Source organism: Tamandua tetradactyla, chromosome 7 (genome assembly GCF_023851605.1).
Source record: "Tamandua tetradactyla isolate mTamTet1 chromosome 7, mTamTet1.pri, whole genome shotgun sequence".
NCBI lineage: Eukaryota > Metazoa > Chordata > Mammalia > Pilosa > Myrmecophagidae > Tamandua > Tamandua tetradactyla.
Window position 1 is genome coordinate 165640939 of NC_135333.1, and position 24453 is coordinate 165665391.

Here is a 24453-nt window from a genome sequence, read left to right on the forward strand (position 1 = left end):
CCACTCCCTCCTCCTAGAAATGCTTTCTTCCCTTGCCTTCCAAGACAACCACATCCTTCTGGTTTCCTCTTCCCTCGTTGGTTTTTCCCTTCTCAGTCTCCTTTGCTGAGTTCTCTACTCCTTACCTCTTACTTTGGAGTACCCAGGACTACTCAGTCCTTGAGTCTTGTCTTCTTTTTTCTTAGTTATTTAATCTAGGCCCATGGTTTTATATAAATATATATATATAGGATTTCTTATGTTCTAAATGACTGTGTTACTCTAATAATACTCTTTCTAAATAATTATATAATTTACTTATTATGCTTATTGTAGATTGTTGTTTCTCTTCCACTAAAATGTAAGCTATATAAGAGCAGGAACTTTTGTTCACTGCTGAATTTTTGGCACCTCAAAGCAGAACTTGATATATGTTAGGCATTCTCTATATTTTTTTGAATGAAGGAATGAATGAAGAAATTTAATGTAAACAACAAAGATGATGCCTGTGCTTCAACTTCTCATGAATTGTGGTAAAGATCTAATTAGAGAATGTGACAGCCCTTGGTAAACAATGAAGCAACAATCAAACTAAGCTATTATTGTTGGTAGTAATTGCATTATTCTCATTCATCTGCCTTGCAATCTTTTTGAAAGTTCGCTATATTCAGTCATTGAATAAGGATAGGTAAACGGTCTTAATCAGAATAATACCTCCATTTAGTCAGTCTTTTGATATTAAATCATCTTCCATAGCTCCATTTGACTATCGATATCCCTTTATATTTCCTTTCAACTCTTAATATAGCTTTTTGCTTATTGTCCAGCATTATCCTCCTTAAATTCTGTGGTACAGCTGTTCCGGCATATCCTTTGTGTTTGTGTGTTCTGTTGGCCTTCTCATGTATGCATGCCCATGCATGTGTGCATGTATGTGTGCTGTGCTGTTCAGTCTGGCTCTCTGAGCCATCATCAGTCAGATCAATTACAAGGAAGTTGTTTTAATGAGAATTTTAGATCAGCTAGAAGCTTTAGACAAACTAGATAATAAAAGGAAAGAAGAGGGGTGGGAAGCAGGAGGAGGGACATGGCACATTGTACACAGAATGACAGATATTCTCTCTTTTTTAAAGCTTTTTTTTTTTGGTTTGTCTTTTTGTTTGGAAGGGCTTGAAAGTTGCGGCACAGAGGCTGATTTTATTGGAAAACTGAGCTTTTACTTTGTTTTTAGCCATCAGAAGAAAACGCAGAGATTATACTGTTATCCCAGGTTATGGGATTTAGGACTGGAAAATGTTTCACCAAGTAATAGGGGTAGCTGTTATATAGAAAGATTTAACATGAGAACCTCTCTTTAACTCCATTGGTCAAAAAACTATAGTACACTGGACTATGTACACACTGGATTATGTTGGATATTCTCCAAGGGGTTTTGGTTATCTTAAGTATTTCACTACCAACCTATTTTTGGGAGGGTGTGCTGGCTGTGACAGCTCCATTTTATTTAGTTGCCAGCATTGATGTAGTTGATTTCACTGGTTGGACAGGCATCTTCTTCCTTTTCTCCCCATTTCACATTTTTCCCACTAGAGATTAAACTCTCTTGGGGAGGACCACTTTCCCAAACAGAGGACATCTTCTTATGCTAAGTGCTATCTTAGTTTTTATAAATCCTTCTCTCTCAGCTTTTAACATTTTACCATAAATCTTTTTTTTTTATATAACATGGGCAGGCACCGGGAATCGAACCTGGGTCCTCTGGCATGGCAGGCAAGCATTCTTGCCTGCTGAGCCACCGTGGCCTGCCCTTTACCATGAATCTTAAAGATTATGCTAGAGTATTTACAATGTTACTGTGTCAGAACTTCAAACAAAGTTTTCAGAGTATAGATTAGAATAAACTTTCAATGGTTTTGGAATCAAACAGACCTGGGTTCAAATCCTTGTCTTAGCACTCAGCTCATCTTTACCTGTAAAATAGATGACCTCTTAGAGTTGTTTTGAGAATTGAATGAGTTAATATATGTAAAAAAAAAAGCAATAGAGCTAGCTAACTACTTAAGTGCATAATACATAGTGGTAGTTGTTGCTATTAGTTGTGAGAAAATTTCATTATTATGGTGACTTCATTTTATTGTGGAAAATAACAAGTGTAAGAATTGATGGAGTTGCCTGGTGAACAACTATAGAGTTAAGAGCATTAGATCAAAGGAAAGTTGATGATCCCAAGTTCTAACAGCCACTAAGTCTTATTTATAGAATAAGGACCAATCAATTTATTGACTGTTCAGATTAAAATTATACTTGTCATATGCCTAAAATGAGGACAAGTGAATAATTACATCTGTGAAGCTTATATAATTTAATTTGCATAGTTAACAAAAGGTAAAGGAAGTAGGTGGAGGAAGAAGCACCATCCCTAAACATCCCTTCCTATGCAATCCAGGGCAGGAATTCTTTAGGGCAAATAAGAGGCTGTGGAGCCAGACTGAGTCCAGGAGCTTGTGGGTGTTGGAGAGATAGGAGAATGAGAAGTTATGGACTATATAAGATGAAAATACCTCACCAGGTTCCTAGGGAAGGAGATACACATTTTAAAGTGAGAAACTTCGTATTTAAAAAGCCAGAGGGCGGGCCACGGTGACTCAGCAGGCAAGAATGCTTGCCTGCCATGCCAGAGGACCCGGGTTCGACTCCTGCCCATGTTAAAAAAAAAAAAAAAAAGAAAAAAAGCCAGAGACCAAAGGGCTTTGTCTTTACTAGATAGACAGTGGATTACTGGAGAAAAAGGAAAATAAATAGAAATAAAGAAATAGAGCTTTCAAGATGGTACCTGTGGAAATAACTCACTTTTGACAAAATCTCGTACTTGCAACACAAAGATATAGTCTTCATTCTGCAAAACTATGTATGTATGACCCCATCTAAGTAAAAATGTGCAAGTAAAAAAATTTGGAGGAAATAAACCAAATGTTAAATAACCTTTTATCTAATTAGTAGGATTCGAGGTGATTAATGTTCTTTTAAAATTCTTTTGAGTAATTCCACACTTTACAATAAGCATATATTATTTTTATAATACAAATTTCATTTTTTGTTATTTTTATGTATAGTCAAAACCCACACATAGTTTACCATTGTGTGAACTGTAATTATTATTTCATAAGCACTTACTATATTTCCAAGTACTGTGCTAAGCATCTTTACAAGTATTTTGTCATTTAATTCTCACAATTTCCCCATAAAGTACATCCTATTATTCCCAGTTAGAGATGAAAACACTAGGGTACAGAGAGATTAAGTAGGTTGTTTTAGGTCATGAAGCTAATAAGTGGCAAAACTAGGATTTAAATCCAGGAAGTCTGACTCCATAGATCCCTATGTATATTTCCACTATGTTACAGTGCCCTTGTCTATACATACATTAAGAAATGGACACTTTCTACCATGAGTCTGCTTTAGGTATGATGCTCAACAAACCTATTTGGTGGATCCTTGTTTATTTTATTTAAAAATGCACATAAATAAACCTTTAGATGCTCTCATAAATATTTTTCTTAGAATTCTGATGAAAAAAGGCAATTATATCATTAAGAAAATAAATTAGAGAATTGATTTTGAACATGCATATAAAAATTTTTGTTTTTGACGAAATAATATGAGTAATGCTACAAAATTTTTTTATCATTAACATAAATCTGGGGATATAAGCCCCTATAACTTGTGTTTTTAGGAATAATTGCACATAAGCAGGAAATGTAGACTTTTTTCTTTAGTTAGGGCAACCAGTATAGGAAAGAGGCTGATTGGGAAGTTGGGCAATAATAGTAATCTCTTACTAATAGTAATTAATAATAATTACTTCAATGTAGTTTTGAAGTAGAATTTGTCTTTCTCTAGCAAAGAGTTTGATTCTTGAACCCGTCCTCATTCCCCTCCCATTTTTTCTCGGTTCTATCTACCCCGAGTAACAAGGAACTCACAGTTTCCTGAAGCAGCCCTTTGTTTTAGGACCACTGTTGGTAACTTTTCCTGATGTTGAGTAGAAATTAGTCTTCTGATAGCTTCTTCTTCATCCTAAAAGTGATTAAAAGGGCAATTTAAATAGATCTGAAACAAGTTCCTAGCTTATTTTTGCTGTGTGTGATGGCCAAAGTAAGCCCTCCATATGCTTTATATCATTTTTATGGATTTATTAATTACTATTCTTTATATGGTACTTTTATTTTCCAAAGCATTTTCTATATAGTTCACATTGTATTTTGTCTTATCCTCTCATCTCAAGAGGGAGGCTGGGATGGATTACACACACACACACCATTTATTTATTGGGACCAATGAGGCCCTAATCCTTATAAAGTAGGTCTCTTAACTTCCCCATTTTATCCATGAGGAAACTGAGGTTAAATAACTCTTCAAAATCCAACTAGAAAGTGGCTACTTTGGGATTAGAACCCAAACAGAGCTCCAAACAGATGAAAAACTGGACTCTAAAGTCTACGGTCTTTTTACTGTATTATGCTGAATATCAGAGAAAATGTGTGTGAGCAAAAGTTGTATCTGTGATAAAGGGAAAGTAAGAGGCCTGAGAAACTACAGAATTAGCTTTGGAGCTGGAATCAAGTGTACAGTCTCTTGGAGTTATCTCTACTTACTTGTGTATCTATTGGATTTCATTGCTTGAGAGTATCAATTGGGTGATTTTTTTTCCCCCAAGTGCTAGCAGACAGTGATGCTTGTTTGATCCTTTTAGTTTAAAAAGAACTAGTTAATATCTTTAGGATGACATAGAAAGCAAACTGCTCCAGGGCTGGAGTATGCCTCTAGTTTTCTTGAGATGATTCTCCTCTACAACTTTCAGTTTGTTTGCTTTTAAGACATAGTATAAAACCTAATTGTTTCCTAAAGCCTGCTAGCTCCTGGTGGGGTCCAGTGTTAAAATGAGAAGATAAGGTCATTTTCTCTAAGGATTAGCTTCAAGAACACATAGGACCATCCTCAAATGGGCAGGATTTTTTTTAGATATCATTAATGTCAGAATTAATTGATAGATGGGCATAGATCATGAATAACAGCTAAAAACAGGTCTTTTTTTTCCAATACACTTTAAAGTCCAAACCTCCCAAGATGGTTTAAGTTCACATTAAAGCCCAAACTTCAATCTCTAAAAGAACAGAAATGAATCACAGTTCCCTGAATTCTCTTTCCTTTCAGCCTCACCTGCCCACACTTCAAACCTTTCTGAATTCTCAGACTTTACACTGATGGCAGACCCCATTCATCCAAAGCTTGCCATTTTGGTCAGTTTCAATCTCTGGGAGCAGGTGCCATCAGAAAGGTGAGTTATTGTGAGCTCACACAAGGCTGTGGGGGAGGGGAGAAGCTCATGGGGACTCCAATCTCTAGGAGCTGGTCACCTAACTTCAAATAAATCTGCATCACACTGGGGGTTTCCACCTTTTTCTATTCAGTGATCCCCATTTGTCCCTAATGCCTGGGGTTTCAGGTCCTGGTGAGCCATTTTCATTTGTCTTCACTTTGTTTTCAACCTGCATTTCCCTTTAAGTACTGACAACTATCATATATTCTGTTCCTTTTAATTTAGTGGTGAATGCTGAAATTTTGCTAGCCTTTCAATTCTGCCATTCAGTCACTTTCTAAAAAAAATCTTTGGCTGCCTGAGACAGAGCTTGAGGGTTTCTGAGTCAGAATTTTCCTTGAATTCTCTTTGGTGTCAGGAAAGAGTGAAAATACTCTTCCAGTGGTTCTGAATCTTTCTCTGTTTTCACTTTTAGACTTCTTGGAGAATCCATAAAGCTCTGAACCCTGTCCTTAGAAAAATGTATATACCATATCCAAGTTAGGAATCTTGCTCTGCTATCCTTCTGGAGGCATCTGATCTAGTATTCCGGATAATTAGTAAATGTGGCTTTTGAGAACCAATAAACTGATTTCCCGTTAATTTTTCATAATTTTCTTAAGCATCTCACTTTCCTTATATATTTAAATTCTAGGAGCACTGATCACTATGGCATGGGAAAGATGTAATTACTCTGCAATTGGTAATCATATTCAATACCAGGAGTGTGTGTTATTTCAAAACTAATAATGAGGATGTTTTTCTCAAAGAAATAGAGACACTCAGTATCTAATATTGCTCACTCAATTTACATTTAGAGATGCTATTAAACCAAGATCGATCATATTAGTTGCTGTCCAAGCAAGTTTAAATTTAAATGCCATGTACATATTCTTATGTTTAATAAGACCTAGAGATTTATCCTCAAAACTTAACATTTGAAAAATCTAGGTAATAGGCTAAAAAAAACAGGAAAATGAAGTAATGAGCAAATGTCCTGCCATGCTAAATTATTGAAAACATTTGCCTGCTTAGGTCAGAATTATTATCTCATTTCTTGTCTTTCAGCTGCAGTAAAAACCCTCCATAGAACCTTGTTTACAGCTGTGGCTATTCCGATAGGAATCAGTGATCCTGTTTAGTGAATGAAAAAACAGCTCACACTGAACTTACAAGATGAACTGGCTAGGAGATAGATTTAAGAAGAGTTCAGAGGTCAGTGGGTGTGAATGGTTTAATGAAAGACAATACTTCACAAATACTTCAAGTCTAGGCTTAAGTTCATCAGGAATATAAAAACTGGGTAACTTAAGTTTGCCATGATTGTGTAATCCAAAGGATAGGGTTCCAAGCTGTACTATCATGAAAGAAGTTAATTTTTGAAGTAATAAATAAATCTAATAAAAGGAACTGAGAGTATGCTATTGAATGCTAATGTGATTTCTAATTCCCCATCCAAAATGGAATAAAGTATTTAGAAAAGCAGTATCTATCCCTCTATAATAATGGTTTGAAAAAATGGTGACTTTTTCCAGGGAAGCACTTAGTGCATTTCACCATAAGGGGGTGCTCTGGGATAAAGCTTTTCAGCAGAGCAGTTATCTCTTCTATTCTGGTACCTGAAAAAAGCCAAGCATTTAGATTTGTGAATTCTGCTTCCTGTCCACACTCGCTAACCTTAGAAAGGTGTCAATTTAAATGAAAAACATGAAAAGAAAAAAAAAACATGAAAATTTAAAATGTAAATAGTGTCTAACTCCTAAGGAATAGAAAAGCAATGGAAAATATTTCGTGTAGACGTGTTTCCTTAGGAGATTAAAGGCACAATGAACTGAAACTATATATGAATTCTGATGAATTGAAAACTGAAAACTGTATCTTGGTGATTGACATATACTCTTTTACGTTAGTTTTCTTCTTTGGTAGCACTGTTTTCACTGTTTTTGGCCAATGCTGTGAGGTCCTTTATAGTTTAACTTGCTTTCTTGCAAAATTCCGTTAGTGTTTGAAATTAACCTGTCCTTGGAGGAGAGGGGTGGGAACTAAGAATTCCAAAGTAGTTTCTATATCACCTCTGTCACAATCACTTATCAAATTATTAGGTTCTCTTCTTGCCTGCTTAGGTGGAGGTGTTGAGGTAGACAAGTCTGGGGAGGAAATGTGCAGTTCAGTATTCTCAATTCTATTTTTATGGACTTGAAGCAACAATCAAAAGCAGTCATAGTAGCTATTGCAAGCACAGAATGCTGTAAAGAAGTACTAACTAGTCAGTGTCACCAAAACATTTAGAAAAATGGGTACAACGTGATGAGCAGAGTAAAGAGTTCTCATTTTGGTCAAGAGCTCCCTGAAAGTGTTGGCTCTTTCCACTCTGACTGTGAAGTGGCTCTGGTACTTAGCTGAAAGATAGAGAATGTTATACCCTTATTTATGAAAGAGAAGTTCTCTATATATATATTTCCCAAACTCACTTCCTTAGATAAAACTAGATGAGGCTTCTTTAGTCATTGTTAAGATGGCTTAACTCTCTATTTACAAGATGGAAATTGGACTGAGGATAGTATAACTTGGGAGATTTTGAGGATATGTACAGTAATTAGTCTTTAGTCTGTTTTATGTATGCCATTAATTTAAAAAGATAAATCCATGTCAACACCTGCATTTAAAAAATGCATTTTCCTAAATAAATGTTAAGTTCTACTTCCCTGAATTGGTTACTTTTGTCTTATTTTTCTAGAGGTGACTCAGGGAAGAGAGGAAAATAAAGAGTTTTTGGGAAAGGAAAATATACATAAATCTTTTCCCCTAATTTTGAGGTTTAAGATTGTGTTTTACTTGTTGTTTGCATTCAAAGCAAAAAAATTCTTATACTTTTGATTATAATAAAACATCCTAAGGGAAAAACCTTCCTCCAAGATTCTAATACTAGAAACCATAAGAAGTTATCAAATGGACAAGAACTGAAACAGAAGGAAAGAAAATGTTTAAAAGATTTGTTTTATTTTGCCTGCCTTCCCATCTGTAAGTTTAAAATGTTTAAGATTCAAAGCAAGCCATAAACACTTGGCTGATAGTTGTCTCATCCATTTTGTGGGCTGACTAAGCTCAGAAGAAAAGATGTGTAGTGACTAAACCAGCATCTGACCTGCACACACATTTTTTTTTTCATTAATCCATTCTGCAGAACAGATGCTTTGGGTGCAGTTTTAGTCCAGAAGAATGTCCAAAATATGTGGGTGTGAATTTGGCCAAAGGTTTAGTTGAATGTGGAGCAGAGATACCAGCCTGGAAACAGGTCACATTTTAGTGAAAAGTGCACATTCAGCATGGCACTGTGTTTTTCAAAGAGGTGATTCCCAGCCATGGAAACCACAAGTGGGAAATGGCAGTCATGTGGAACCACTTTATAAAGAGTTCCTGTATATCCTGGTTGGTGAAGTAGAGCTCATGATACCCGCTGGGAAATGAGATAATGGAATTTTGCTAGGCATAATTGAGTTTTTTGGATTATCAGTCATAATTCTTCAAAAAGAAAAAAAAACCTACACATAAATAAGAAAAAGTATTTCAAAATTATAATTGGCTAGACTAAGGAAAAAGTCTTTTCGAGAGGGGCAAAGGCAATGTCCCGTACACAAGTTGAGAACTGTGAAAAAGCAGAGAAATAGAACTTTCTTGATTTCATTTATTAAAAAAGTGAATACTGAGGAAAACAAAAGTGACCAAAAATATCTTTGCATGTTAAAGAATGAAATATAAAACTCTCTTAGATACATGTTTTACTTGAATGGTCATTTCCTCTCATGAAATGTGTGTATGTGTGCACGTGTGTATTTAATTCATTTGGAATCATCTTTAAGTATAAAAGCAACATAATTGTGGTCATTTAAAATTTTATTATTATTATTATTTTGGTGGATGGGCTGGGAATCGAACCCAGTTCTCCCGCATGGCAGGTGAGCATTCTACCACTGAACAATTCGTGCACCTCTGGTTATTTTTGAAGAGTAAGAAAAATATAGAAATATTATTAACCACTTTTTAAATGGGAACAAAATGCTATTTGATAGTGATAACATTTTATTTCATTATTATGAGTATTTGTGGATGGCATATAGAATCAGCAGCGGGGAGTGGCTTCCAAAAAAAAGCAAATACATTAATGGACATAAATATCTGAACTAAGGAAGGTGATCATTTAATTTTACCTTCTGCTGCTCAGTTATATGATTCATAACACTAATCTGTTTCTTCAAAAGAGGTAGGATGATGAGTGGATATGAAATTAGGATAACAAGGAACAGTGAAAGGATCAGTTGTTTAGTCTAAGGAAGTCAAATGTAGAGGAGACAAGAAGAGAAAGAAAAATCAGGCCGCCTCTGGATGAGCTCTGCAGGTAAAATTTTGTTTAGTGAATGGAAGAGATAGTAAAATTTTGGCTCAAATAAGCGAGACATTTTCAAAGAGTAAAAAGACTGACTCATCTCAGGAAGTAGTGAAGTTTTATGTCACTAGCTATTCAAATTGTCTGACCATTGGGCAGTTATGTTGTAGAGAAGAAAATGCTGTGATAATAAATAAGTCTACAAGATAATGAAATAGCCTCAATTATGCATTACCTTGAGAGTAAAACTCTCAAAACTCTATTTGTTGGAATACACACAGATGATAAAATATGTAGAAACACACACTCAAACATTCTCTTGAGAGTTTCGTTAGTTTTTTTTTTTTCTGATCAGTGGTCATTGATGTCCAATAAATGGCAAAATTAACCTTTGAGCCTCTTGATGTATCTTTGCTGTAGGGTAGCCAATCTAATTGCCATAGTTAACAGAAATTTTGTTTGCCGTTACTGTTATCTAGGTTTTAGGGAAATCTCACAAGGATATATGTATAAGGATATTCACTGAAACATTTCAAAAGCAAAAAAAATTGAAGACAAATTAAAAATCTGTTCAAGTAAGGAGGTTGTGTTATGGAACAAGGATGCAGTGAATATCCAGCTATTAAAATGAATGAGTTAGTCTGGATGTAAAAGGATCATATACATGTTGCTGAGCAATATGTATAAAAATTAAACTTTCATTAAAAATTCATATTCAAACATATGTATACTTATGAATATATACTCATAGAAAAAAATATGAAAACTATGTGTACCAAACCAATAATCATTACCTCTAGGGAGGGGGGTGGAGGTTGAGTGGAGGAGAGGGGATATCTTCCTTTTTATTTTATACAGTATGTACAATTATTTTTTCCAATTAGAATATATTATTTTACATTTATCCTTGATTCCAGAAGAAAACCCTAATCCTTTTTATTTTGCTTAAGAGGATTGGTTATCCCCTTTAGTCTGACAAGTTTTGTTTTCCAGTATATACCTACAACTCTATGCAGGAACTAGCACTGTAGTCTGTGCATCAAAAACACAGCTAGGGTGGTGCTACGGCAGTGCAACGGTGGCTCAGTGGCAGAATTCTCACCTGCCATGCTGGAGACCTGGGTTCAGTTCCTGCAGCCTGCTCATGCCAAAAAAAAAAAAACAAAAAACAAAAAACACAGCTAGTTCCTGGTCATCTTCCCTCAAACCCACAGGCTGAACAGAATAAGGATAGGAATAATATAACTTGTTTGACATTTGGTATTTTACAATAATTAAATTTAGTACCATAATTTTATTTATTTTATTTTTTATTTTAAATTTATTTTTTAGTACCATAATTTTTTAAAGATGTGAGAGCATTTTGTATGAGTAAAGATGGCCTTTCTTTGGTAGTGTACTTGCATTTTTGCAAGTTGTGTTTCCCAGGCAGCAGACTCTGAGACCGTTTAATATGAGCAGGATGTTTATCAAGGAGTGCCCTTGGAATCAAAATCTGTTGAATAATGGGGAAGGAAGCAGAAGGAGAAGATCAGCTGTGATGCAGACTGACTATAGCCTCAGCAGACCCCAGAAGGAACTCTGGAACGAGAACGGCCCTTTGGGGGTTGTCCTAAATTGGCTAAGTCTTTAAATTGTCACACCCATCAGTCATTGGATACAGGCTACCCCTTGAAGGGGTTTGACTTTCGTCAAGATTTCTCTCTAAAGTTGAGACAATCTCAGAAGGGGCTGGGTGACAGCTGAAGGATGTTTGAGGCAATTCCTGAAAGGTCTGCCAACAGCACTCCAGCAGCTGGGGCCACACATCCAGCACTGAATGGGGATTGGGGTAGCATATCACAGTCTACCACATACACCCTTTTTATAATTGGGATCTATTCTCAGGGTTTAAGACATTGATGTCTCTCTCTCTCCCTCTTTTTTTTGTCAGTATTTACCTCATGAGAGTGATATAGTTCAATTAGATAATGCATGCAAAATATTTATTATGGAGCTTTTAATTTCTAGCTATCATTATTACTATTATTCTCTCCTAGTTGGCAGATGTTTTTTAAAAAACTTGGTATTATTTCCCAAGCTTTGTTTTTATTGAGCAAGAGTAAGAGTTGGTCCAAGTGGAAAAGAATACTATAACCTATTTCTATTGTGCACGCATATGTCAAGTTGCCCTGAAAAGGTTTCAAATTTTGGGTTTTTTCTTCTGTAGAGTTAGTGCTAATCCCTTTCCACATGATAAGGGGAATTTTATTCTTCCCTTTTGCTTTTATAAGATATAATTCAGTATTATTCAATGATTCCTAAGGAATTCTCTTGCCTTGCTTATAAAGGAAAAAGCCAGGCCCAGATTTCTAATTCATCCCCTTGACAACTATAATCCCATCATAAATCATAATAATAAATGAAAAGCTGGCTTCTGCTCTAGGAGAAATAATCATGTGACACTGTTAGGTTAATGCTTTCGACATTTGGTTTTTAACAGTTGACTGGTAGGATGACGAAAGACATCTGTTAACTAGGAGAAAATTATAATAATAATAGAGGCTAGCATTTACTGAGCACTGTACTAAGTATTTTACCCATAATATATCATTTAACTATCATATCAGTCTTATGAGGTAGATACTATTATTGTCTCTCTTTTACAGATGATGAAACCGTGCTCAAAGGGGCAAGTGGCCAAAGGTCAAACATTTAGTGAGTAGCAGAGCAGGAATTAGAACCCAGATTAATTGGGAAGCATGATTCCTGCTTCTCACCATTCCACTTTACTGATTTGGGCTGATTTGAGTCCATTTTCTCTCAATTATTCAATCAGTTATTCAAAATATACTGTGAGCACTGCATAGTCCAGCATGGAGGAGTAAAAATTATAAGCCCTCTCTGTGCATTTACAATCTAGCTGAAGAATTTCAAGAGAGTCAAGGGAAGTGTTTCCTAAATCTTAGTTATTTGTATACCATTTTTCTGTTGTCATAATTGTGTACCCCATAAAGCTCTTCCCCCTTTCTTAACTTCTTTGTGCTTTGAACTTGACTTCTATACTCAAATCTCTCATCTGTGTTCAACAAAAGCTAAAAAAAAAAAAAAAAAGACTTAAAGATGGCATTTTCATTTATCTTTTTTTCTTCATTAGAAAAGTTTTGGGTTTACAGAACAGTTATGCATAAAATATGGAGTTACCATAGCACCCTATTATTAACACTTTGCATTGATATAAACACTTGTTATAATTGATGTTAACACCTTTTTATAATTTTACTATTACTTGTAAACCATAGTTTAACTTACGGTTCACTGTGTAATGTATTTCTATAGAATTTTTAAAAAAATTTATCCTGTTACTTCATATACAATCTAACATTTCCCCTTTTAATAACATTCAGGTATATATTTCAGTGCTGTTAATCATTTTCACACTGTGGGGCTAACATCACTGCCATCCATTACCTCAACATTTCCATGATTTCAAATAGGAACTCAGTACATTTTGGGGGCGGAGGGGAGGCATGCAGTACATGGTCCAGGAATCAAACCTGGATCTCCCCTTCCGCATCAAAGGTGAACACTCTACCACTGAACCACCCATGCACCCAGAACATTTTAAGCCTTAACTTCCCATTCCCTATCCCTATCTGGTCCCCTGGTAACCAATATTCTAGATTCTGACTCTGTGAGTTTGCTTATTCTATTTCATATCAGTGAGATCATGCAATATTTATCCTTTTGTGTCTGGCTTATTTCACTTAACTTGAGGTCTTCAAACCTCATCCATGTTGTCGCATACCAGGACTTCATTCCTTTTTACGTCTGAATATATTTCATTGTATGTATATACCACATTTTAAACAATCCATTTATTGGTTGATGGGCACTTGGGTTGCTTCAGTCTTTTAGCAGTTGTTAATAATGCCTCTATGAGCTTTGGTGTGCCAATATCTGTTTGAATCCCTGCTTTCAATTTTTATGGGTCTATATACTGAGTAGTGGAATTGCCAAGTCATATGGTAGTTTTAGGCTTAGCTTTCTGAGGAAAATGTCTTCCACAGTGGCTACACCATTTTATATTGACATCAACCATGAATGAGTGTTCCCATTTCTGCACATTCTGTTCAACCCTTGTTATTTTCTTTTTTTTTTTTTTAAATACCAGCCACTCTACTGGGTGTGAAATGACATCTCATTGTGGTTTTAATATGCGTTTCCCTGATGGCTAATGATGTTGAGCATCTTTTCATGCGCTTTCTGGCAATTTGTATATTTGCTTTGGAGAGATGGCTATTCAAGTCTTTTACACATTTTTTTTTTTTTATTAACGGAAAGAAAAAAAAAAAGAAATTAACACAACATTTAGAAATCATACCATTCTACATATGCACTCAGTAATTCTTAACATCATCACATAGATGCATGATCATTGTTTCTTGGTACATTTGCATCGGTTTAGAGGAACTAGCAAGACAACAGAAAAAATATAAAATGTTAATATAAAGAAAAGAAATAAAAGTAGTAGTAATAGTAAAAAACAACAACAACAAACAAACCAACAAGCAAACAAAAACAAAAAAAACCCTATAGCTCAGATGCAGCTTCATTCAGTATTTTAACATGATTACTTTACAATTAGGTATTATTGTGCTGTCCATTTTTGAGTTTTTGTATCTAGTCCTGTTGGACAGTCTGTATCCCTTCAGCTTCAATTACCCATTGTCTTACCCTGTTTCTAACTCCTGCTGAACTCTGTTACCAATGACATATTTCAAGTTTATTCTCGAATGTCCGTTCACATCAGTGGGACCATACAGTATTTGTCCTTTAGTTTTTGGCTGGATTCACTCAGCATAATATTCTCTAGGTCCATCCATGTTATTACATGGTTCATAAGTTTATCTTGTCTTAAAGCTGCATAATATTCCATCGTATGTATATACCACAGTTTGTTTAGCCACTCTTCTGTTGATGGAGATTTTGGCTGTTTCCATCTCTTTGCAATTGTAAATAACGCTGCTATAAACATTGGTGTGCAAATGTCCGTTTGTGTCTTTGCCCTTAAGTCCTTTGAGTAGATACCTAGCAATGGTATTGCTGGGTCGTATGGCAATTCTATATTCAGCTTTTTGAGGAACCGCCAAACTGCCTTCCACAGTGGTTGCACCCTTTGACATTCCCACCAACAGTGGATAAGTGTGCCTCTTTCTCCGCATCCTCTCCAGCACTTGTCATTTTCTGTTTTGTTGATAATGGCCATTCTGGTGGGTGTGAGATGATATCTCATTGTGGTTTGGATTTGCATTTCTCTAATGGCCAGGGACATTGAGCATCTCTTCATGTGCCTCTTGGCCATCCGTATTTCTTCTTCTGGTAGGTGTCTGTTTAAGTCTTTTTCCCATTTTGTAATTGGGTTGGCTGTCTTTTTGTTGTTGAGTTGAATAATCTCCTTATGAATTCTGGATACTAGACCTTTATCTGATATGTCGTTTCCAAATATTGTCTCCCATTGTGTAGGCTGTCTTTCTACTTTCTTGATGAAGTTCTCTGATGCACGAAAGTGTTTAATTTTGAGGAGCTCCCATTTATTTATTTCCTTCTTCAGTGTTCTTGCTTTAGGATTAAGGTCCATAAAACCGCCTCCAGTTGTAAGATCCATAAGATATCTCCCAACATTTTCCTCTAACTGTTTTATGGTCTTAGACCTAATGTTTAGATCTTTGATCCATTTTGAGTTAATTTTTGTATAGGGTGTGAGAGATGGGTCTTCTTTCATTCTTTTGCACATGGATATCCAGTTCTCTAGGCACCATTTATTGAAGAGACTGTTCTGTCCCAGGTGAGTTGGCTTGACTGCCTTATCAAAGATCAGATGTCCATAGATGAGAGGGTCTATATCTGAGCATTCTATTCGATTCCATTGGTCGATATATCTATCTTTATGCCAATACCATGCTGTTTTGACCACTGTGGCTTCATAATATGCCTTAAAGTCCGGCAGCGCGAGACCTCCAGCTTCGTTTTTTTTCCTCAAGATGCTTTTAGCAATTCGGGGTACCCTGCCGTTCCAGATAAATTTGCTTATTGGTTTTTCTATTTCTGAAAAATAAGTTGTTGGGATTTTGATTGGTATTGCATTGAATCTGTAAATCAATTTAGGTAGGATTGACATCTTAACTATATTTAGTCTTCCAATCCATGAACACAGTATGCACTTCCATCTATTTAGGTCTTCTGTGATTTCTTTTAACAGTTTTTTGTAGTTTTCTTTATATAGGTTTTTTGTCTCTTTGGTTAAATTTATTCCTAGGTATTTTATTCTTTTAGTTGCGATTGTAAATGGGATTCGTTTCTTGATTTCCGCCTCAGCTTGTTCATTATTAGTGTATAGAAAAGCTACAGATTTTTGAATGTTGATCTTGTAACCTGCTACTTTGCTGTACTCATTTATTAGCTCTAGTAATTTTGTTGTGGATTTTTCTGGGTTTTCTACATATAGTATCATATCGTCTGCAAACAGTGATAGTTTTACTTCTTCCTTTCCAATTTTGATGACTTGTATTTCTTTTTCTTGCTTAATTTCTCTGGCTAGAACTTCCAACACAATGTTGAATAATAGTGGTGATAGTGGACATCCTTGTCTTGTTCCTGATCTTAGGGGGAAAGTTTTCAATTTTTCCCCATTGAGGATGATATTAGCTGTGGGTTTTTCATATATTCCCTCTATCATTTTAAGGAAGTTCCCTTGTATTCCTATCTTTTGAAGTGTTTTCAGCAGGAAAGGATGTTGAATCTTGTCAAATGCCTTCTCTGCATCAATTGAGATGATCATGTGATTTTTCTGCTTTGATTTGTTGATATGGTGTATTACATTAATTGATTTTCTTATGTTGAACCATCCTTGCATACCTGGGATGAATCCTACTTGGTCATGATGTATAATTCTTTTAATGTGTTGTTGGATACGATTTGCTAGAATTTTATTGAGGATTTTTGCATCTGTATTCATTAGAGAGATTGGTCTGTAGTTTTCTTTTTTTGTATATCTTTGCCTGGTTTTGGTATGAAGGTGATGTTGGCTTCATAGAATGAATTAGGTAGTTTTCCCTCCACTTCGATTATGTTGAAGAGTTTGAGGAGAGTTGGTACTAATTCTTTCTGGAATGTTTGATAGAATTCACATGTGAAGCCGTCTGGTCCTGGAGTTTTCTTTTTAGGGAGCTTTTGAATAACTAAATCAATCTCTTTACTTGTGATTGGTTTGTTGAGGTCGTCTATTTCTTCTTGAGTCAAAGTTGGTTGTTCATGTCTTTCCAGGAACCTGTCCATTTCTTCTAAATTGTTGTATTTATTAGCGTAAAGTTGTTCATAGTATCCTGTTATTACCTCCTTTATTTCTGTGAGGTCAGTAGTTATGTCTCCTCTTTCATTTCTAATCTTATTTATTTGCATCCTCTCTCTTCTTCTTTTTGTCAATCTTGCTAAGGGCCCATCAATCTTGTTGATTTTCTCATAGAACCAACTTCTGGTCTTATTGATTTTCTCTATTGTTTTCATGTTTTCAATTTCATTTATTTCTGCTCTAATCTTTGTTATTTCTTTCCTTTTGCTTGCTTTGGGATTAGTTTGCTGTTCTTTCTCCAGTTCTTCCAAGTGGACAGTTAATTCCTGCATTTTTGCCTTTTCTTCTTTTCTGATAAAGGCATTTAGGGCAATAAATTTCCCTCTTAACACTGCCTTTGCTGCGTCCCATAAGTTTGGTATGTTGTGTCTTCATTTTCATTTGCCTCTAGGTATTTACTAATTTCTCTTGCAATTTCTTCTTTGACCCACTTGTTTAAGAGTGTGTTGTTGAGCCTCCATGTATTTATGAATTTTCTGGCACTCCGCCTATTATTGATTTCCAACTTCATTCCTTTATGATCCGAGAAAGTGTTGTGTATGATTTCAATGTTTTTAAATTTGTTAAGACTTGCTTTGTGACCCAGCATATGGTCTATCTTTGAGAATGATCCATGAGCACTTGAAAAAAAGGTGTATCCTGCTGTTGTGGGATGTAATGTCCTATAAATGTCTGTTAAGTCAAGTTCATTTATAGTAATATTCAGGTTCTCTATTTCTTTATTGATCCTCTGTGTAGATGTTCTGTCCATTGATGAGAGTGGTGAATTGAAGTCTCCAACTATTATGGTATATGTGTCTATTTCCCTCTTCAGTGTTTGCAGTGTATTCCTCACGTATTTTGGGGCATTCTGGTTCGGTGCGTAAATATTTATGATTGTTATGTCTTCTTGCTTAATTGTTCCTTTTAATAGTATATAGTGTCCTTCTTTGTCTCTTTTAACTGTTTTACATTTGAAGTCTAATTTGTTGGATATTAGTATAGCCACTCCTGCTCTTTTCTGGTTGTTGTTTGCATGAAATATCTTTTCCCAACCTTTCACTTTCAACCTATATTTATCTTTGGGTCTAAGATGTGTTTCCTGTAGACAGCATATAGAAGGATCCTGTTTTTTAATCCATTCTGCCAGTCTATGTCTTTTAATTGGGGAATTCAGTCCATTGACATTTAGAGTTATTACTGTTTGGATAATATTTTCCTCTACCATTTTGCCTTTTGTATTATATATATCATATCTGACTTTCCTTCTTTCTACACTTTTCTCCATGTCTCTCTCTTCTGTCTTTTTGTATCTGACTCTAGTGCTTCCTTTAGTATTTCTTGCAGAGCTGGTCTCTTGGTCACAAATTCTCTTAGTGACTTTTTGTCTGAGAATGTTTTAATTTCTCCCTCATTTTTGAAGGACAATTTTGCTGGATATAGGAGTCTTGGCTGGCAGTTTTTCTCTTTTAGTAACTTAAATATATCATCCCAGTGTCTTCTAGCTTCCATGGTTTCTGCTGAGAAATCTACACATAGTCTTATTGGGTTTCCCTTGTATGTGACGGATTGTTTTTCTCTCGCTGCCTTCAAGATCCTCTCTTTCTCTTTGACCTCTGACATTCTAACTAGTAAGTGTCTTGGGGAACGCCTATTTGTGTCTAATCTCTTTGGGGTGCGCTGCACTTCTTGGATCTGTAATTTTAGGTCTTTCATAAGAGTTGGGAAATTTTCAGTGATAATTTCTTCCATTAGTTTTTCTCCTCCTTTTCCCTTCTCTTCTCCTTTTGGGATACCCACTACACGTATATTTGTACGGTTCACATTGTCCTTGAGTTCCCTGATACCTTGTTCAAATTTTTCCATTCTTTTCCGGATAGTTTCTGTTTCTTTTTGGAATTCAGATGTTTCATCCTCCAAATCACTAATTCTATCTTCTGTTTCTTTAAATCTGTCATTGTAGGTATCCATTGTTTTTTCCATCTTTTCTACTTTATCTTTCACTTCCATAAGTTCTGTGATTTGTTTTTTCAGTTTTTCTATTTCTTCTTTATGTTCAGCCAATGTCTTCTTCATGTCCTCCCTCAATTTATCGATTTCGTTTTTGAAGAGGTTTTCCATTTCTGTTTGTATATTCAGCATTAGTTGTTTCAGCTCCTGTATCTCATTTGAACTATTGGTTTCTTCGTTTGACTGGGCCATATGTTCAATTTTCTGAGCGTGATCCGTTATCTTCTGCTGGCGTCTGGGCATTTAGTCAGATTTCCCCGGGTGTTCGACCCCACAGGTTGAAAGATTTTTCTGTGCAATCTCTGGGTTCTGTTCTTCCTATCCTGCCCAGTAGGTGGCGCTCGTGGCACACGTCTGTCTGTGGGTTCCACCAGCGAAAGTTGCTGTGGGTCCCTCAACTCTGGAAAACTCTCGCCGTAGGGGAGGTTCGGCAGCCGAAGCGTCTTGGAAGAATGCCAGCCGGCCCAGGGTTCCAAACGCGGGGAGGGTCGCCGGCCGTCGCAGCACAGGAGAGCGTCCGGCCAAATTAGCCAGTCGGCCCGGGGCACCAAGCGTGGCGGGAGGGCGCCAGCTGTCGCAGCCCGGGAGAGTGCACTGTTCCCAGCCGACGGGGGAGTCACGTGTTTGGAAGGGATCCCCCGGTCACTGTTCTCCGTAGTCTGGGGATTTCCGACCCAACTATCTCAGTTGTTCCGGGGGGCCTTGTGTGGTGGGGGCACCAGCCGCCGCGGCCTAAGGGGACCGCCTGTCCAATTCTACCAGCTGGCCCGGGAAGGTGGAAGGGAGGGACTCCGGTCGCTTGCCGTCCCACCCAGGAAAGCCCGTGCCCCTTGGTGATCTCACCGGAGCTGGTTCTCCCAGATAGTCAGCCGTTCCAGGGTGGGGTACACTGTCCCTTTGATTTCCCTCGTGACTCCGGGAGCTGCTCTGTATTATCTCCACTCCCCCAGTAGCTGTTCTGGAGGAGGAAAGGTGAGGGCGGCAAGGCTGTCGAGGCTGGTAGCGGAGGAGCACGGTGAAGGCGGGGGAAGAGGGCACCGTGGTGGTTGGAGAGCAGCTGGAGCAGGAGGGGGAGGAAGGGGGAGAAGGATGGTGGGCGGCTCGGCTTCTGCGGGGCGTGGGCGCCGCGCGGCGGGCCGGCGGAGAAAGAGAGGGGAGAAGGATGGCGGGCGGCTCGGCTGCTGCGGGGCGTGGGCGCCGCGCGGCGGGCCGGCGGAGAAAGAGAGGGGAGAAGGATGGCGGGCGGCTCGGCTGCTGCGGGGCGTGGGCGCCGCGCGGCGGGCCGGCGGAGAAAGAGAGGGGAGAAGGATGGCGGGCGGCTCGGCTGCTGCGGGGCGTGGGCGCCGCGCGGCGGGCCGGCGGAGAAAGAGAGGGGAGAAGGATCCTTTTACACATTTTTCAATTGGGTTTATGTTTCTTTCATAACTTCTTGAAAGATGAATCAATATTTTGGTCAGAGCAATATGCAATTAAAGAGTGATGTATTAATGGTGATGTATTTCACTATTGCATTATCCTTCTAGGTAATTCCATAATTCCCCCATTTTCTTATATCATATTCACTTTTTTAAATCATAGTTTAGAATAATTGATCAGTGATGATGAACTAATTCCTTAGATGATAAATATCAAAATAAAATAAAAAATGAAATTCTTAAATATTTCAAGATACAGGAAAAATATAATCATTAAGATCCCATAATTAATTTTAGAATTTATAAGGGTCAAGTGGGCCCATATGGTATTTGCAAGATAGAATAAATTTTAACTATTAAAAATAAAATGCAAATTTTCTCTTGTTTTTTCTTCTGGAAGAATTTCAAGGAAAAAAAAGTAAATCTTTTTAGGGAAGACCTCTAAGAAAAATCAATACCTACAAATAGAGCTGCCCAAAAAAGAAACTAAAAAACGAAAGTGGATCCAATGGACACTGAACTTATACTAATTAAATTTCTTAACAATCTTATGAAATAGATACTAATATTATCCCTCTTTACAGATCAGAAAACTCACTGTTCAAAATTGTTAAGAAACTTGCAGCCAGAATTTGAAACCAGGCAGTTCAGCTCCAGAACCCATGCTCATAATTATTTAATATTCTATCTCCCAAAACCAATTAAATCTCTGTTTTTTTAATGCAGTTTTATTGTGCTATATTCATGTATCATATAATTCATGCAAAGTATACATCAGTGGCTCACAGTATCATCACATGGTTGTGCATTCATGACTGCAATCAGTTTTAGAACATTTTCATTACTCCAAAGACAAATATCCCATACCCTTTATTTTCCCACATTATTGGCCCCTACATTGGTGTGGTATGTGTGCTACTGTTGATGAAAGAATATTAAAATATTACTATTAACTGTAGTCTGTAGTTCGCAACAGGTACATTTTCCCCCATATAACATTCTATTGTTAACTCCTAGTAATAGTGCTTACATTTGTTCTAGTTCATGAATGGACTTTTTATATTTGTAGTATTAACCACAGTCTTTGTCCACCATGTGGTTCACTGTGTTGTGTAGTCACATGTTTTATCCTCTAGTTTCCTTTTAACTACAACACAACTCTAAATTCCCCTTCCAACCACCATCACACACATAATTCATTGCTGTTAATTACATTCACCATAATGTGCTACCATCACTTCTATCCATTTCCAAGCATTTGAATTCAACCTAATTAAAAATTCTGCACACATTAAGCATCCTCTCCCCATTTTGTAGCCTCATTCTATCTCCTGGTAACCTATGGTCTAGATTTTATCTCTATGAGTTTACATATTATAATTAGTCCATATTGTATGAAATCATATATTTGTCCTTTTGTGTCTGACTTGTTTCACTCGACATAATCTTCTCATTGCTCATCCCTATTGTCCTGTGCTTCAGGTCTTCATTCTTTCTTACTGCTGAATAATATCATATCTTATATACATGTGTTTATCCATTTTGTTTATCCATTCATCAGTTGATGGACACTTGGGTTGTTTCCATTTTTTGGCAATTGTGAATAATGTTGCTATGAACATTGTTTGCAATGTCTGTTCATATCCCTGTTTCAGTTCTTCTGGGGATATACCTAGTAGCGGGATTACTGGATCGTATGGCAAGTCTATACTTAGTTTCCTGAGGAATTGCCAAACCATCTTCCACAGTGGCTATACTATTTTCCATTCCCACCAGCAGTGAATGTGTTCCTATTTCTCCACATCCTCTCCAACACTTGTAGTTTTCTGTTTATTTAATAGCAGCCATTTTAGTAATTGTGAAATGATATCTCATTGAGGTTTTGAATTGCTTTTCCCTAATAGCTAGTGAAGATAAGCATCTTTTAATTTGCTTTTTATTCATTTGTAGTTCCTCTTTGAAAATGTCTATTCATGTCTTTTGCCCATTTTTAAATAGGATCATTTTTCTTTTTACAGTTGAGTTGTAGGATTTCTGGATACCCTTATTGATATGTGATTTCCCAATCTTTTCTCCCATTAAGTAGGCTGCCATTTCACCCTTTGGCAAAGTCTTTTGACACATAGAAGTATTCCATTTTGAAGAGGTCCCATTTATCAAATTTTTCTTTTCTTTGCTCGTGCTTTGAGTGTAAGGTCTAAGATACTACCCCCTATCACTAGATCTTTTTTTTTCATGTTTCACAAATATATTTATGTTTGAAAGATTAAACGGGGAAAAACATCTTGAAGATTAATGCTCAGCTTTGATAAACAATCAAGTTTTCATACAATTTTCTGATATTTAGCAGAATGTATTAGGTTTTATAAAATGCACATTCTTCAGTTTTCTCCTATACTTTTTTTTTATGCATTATCTTTAAAAACTGAGCTGTGGGTACTTTTAACCTAAGTACTGTTACATGTATGTACATTTTAGGAAGAAACAAAATCCATGCTATTTTAGTTAACACATAGTGTATATATAAAATGAAAAATACCCATAAAAATACACTTCTCACTGGGAAAAATAAATAAAACAGACAAATGGATCTACACAAAGTAAAAATTAACTTTGGTAGATTTCAGTGTGGTACAGTCCATCTCAAAGCATATTTGCCCCTATAACTCCAGAGCTGTTCATCTTCCAAGTTAAGAATTTTTAAAATATTTTAAATTGACATTTTATTTTGCTGATATTTGTTTTTCAGTCCATATCATCTTCAGCCAAGCTCTGAGCACTTACAATTCTCTGACTAATTGTTGGGAGCTTAGTCAGAAGCATCTGCAACACTGGTGGTGGAAGAGTTTGCTGTAATACTTGCAATAACTGCTGTGGCTGCCCACACACAGCAAATGCATTTGTCAAATGATCCACAACCTTCTCAGATTCACCTTGGGCTAGTAACTCTTCACCGAGCTGTATTTCTTCAAGGAAACATTTCTGACAGCTTCAACATCTTTAATATCTGGTAACTTGGAAAGCCCAGTTCTCTCTCTGGCAAGTTTCTGTTTCTTTCTTCGCTCTCGCAATGAAATTGGGGTCACTCCATCTCTTGCGATCGAAGTAAATGCAATGGCCCAGCACACACTGGTGGCGATGGCACTGTTCCAACCCACCATTTTCTCTTACTGGGGAGTGAGGAGGGCGGTGGCAGCAGCCCATCAAACCTCAAGTGGGAGGGTGCCGGTCAAATCTGACCACTTCAGGTGAGGGATGCAGAAAGACCCTTTCGCTAGATCTTGAAGATACTCCCACATTTTCTTCTAGGAGTTTTATGGTACTGGTTCTTATATTTAGGTCTTTGATCCATGTTGAGTTAATTTTGTATAAGTGTGAGATAAGGGTCATTTTTCATTCTTTTGCATATGGATAAATTGTAAAAGCATTAGCAAATAAAAAAGTTTTAAGCCATTGTGTAGTAAGCCAAGCTCCTGGCAGCAAGCAGGCCCCTTGTCCCCTGTAACTCAGCTTTTGCAACCCTTCCTGGTTCTGGACACCAGCAAGCAGCCAATCACCTCCCTCAAGTGTAGCCAGTTACCATATTAGGGAAACACTACCAGCAGCCGATCACCTCCCTCTAGTGTAACCTATTGGCATGTTAGGAAGAAGCTACCAGCCATTCTGTCTATAAATACCTTGTATCAGCACCTGATCTGGGCTCAGACTTTCAGAGGCTATTTGGCTGAGCCCTATGGCCATAGACTAATAAAACCTACTTGCAGAAACTACAGAGCCTTGAGCCTAGTTCATTCTGTTTCCACATAGCATTCCTGGAGGCTTGCAGCATTGTTCCTTGTTTTGCGCTACAATTGATTTTGGGGGTGGTTGTTGCATAGCAAGAGCAAACTGAAACACCGTCTCTGGAAAAATCTTAGTTTTCTCACCTGCAGAATGA

General features: G+C 36.9%; 2 protein-coding genes and 1 pseudogene across 18 annotated transcripts in view; 1 reads left to right on the forward strand and 2 right to left on the reverse strand.

Moving 5' to 3' along the window:
- Positions 1-5330, reverse strand: part of USP44 (ubiquitin specific peptidase 44) — an 85076-nt gene extending 79746 nt beyond the window's left edge. For both annotated transcript variants that reach the window (XM_077111670.1, XM_077111667.1), the window contains exons 1-2: positions 5200-5330; positions 3963-4056 (exon numbers count right to left, since the gene is read on the reverse strand). The gene's annotated coding sequence lies outside the window, so the exon portion shown is untranslated. The remainder of the gene's footprint in view (positions 1-3962; positions 4057-5199) is intronic.
- LOC143642817 (uncharacterized) overlaps positions 1-24453 on the forward strand; it is a 231358-nt gene that overhangs the window by 56292 nt on the left and 150613 nt on the right. For 15 of the 16 annotated variants that reach the window (XR_013155894.1, XR_013155895.1, XR_013155896.1 and 12 more), the window contains exons 1-2: positions 3966-5491; positions 6407-6553. Coding sequence is in view for 5 of the 16 variants with exons in the window: in XM_077111684.1 (XP_076967799.1) it covers positions 6515-6553 (39 nt within the window). In the remaining 11 variants the exon portion in view is untranslated. Of the gene's footprint in view, positions 1-3965; positions 5492-6406; positions 6554-24453 lie in introns of those variants that run through there. The other variant, XM_077111682.1, reaches the window with a different exon arrangement.
- On the reverse strand, positions 23262-23677 carry LOC143690299 (mitochondrial import receptor subunit TOM20 homolog pseudogene; annotated as a pseudogene).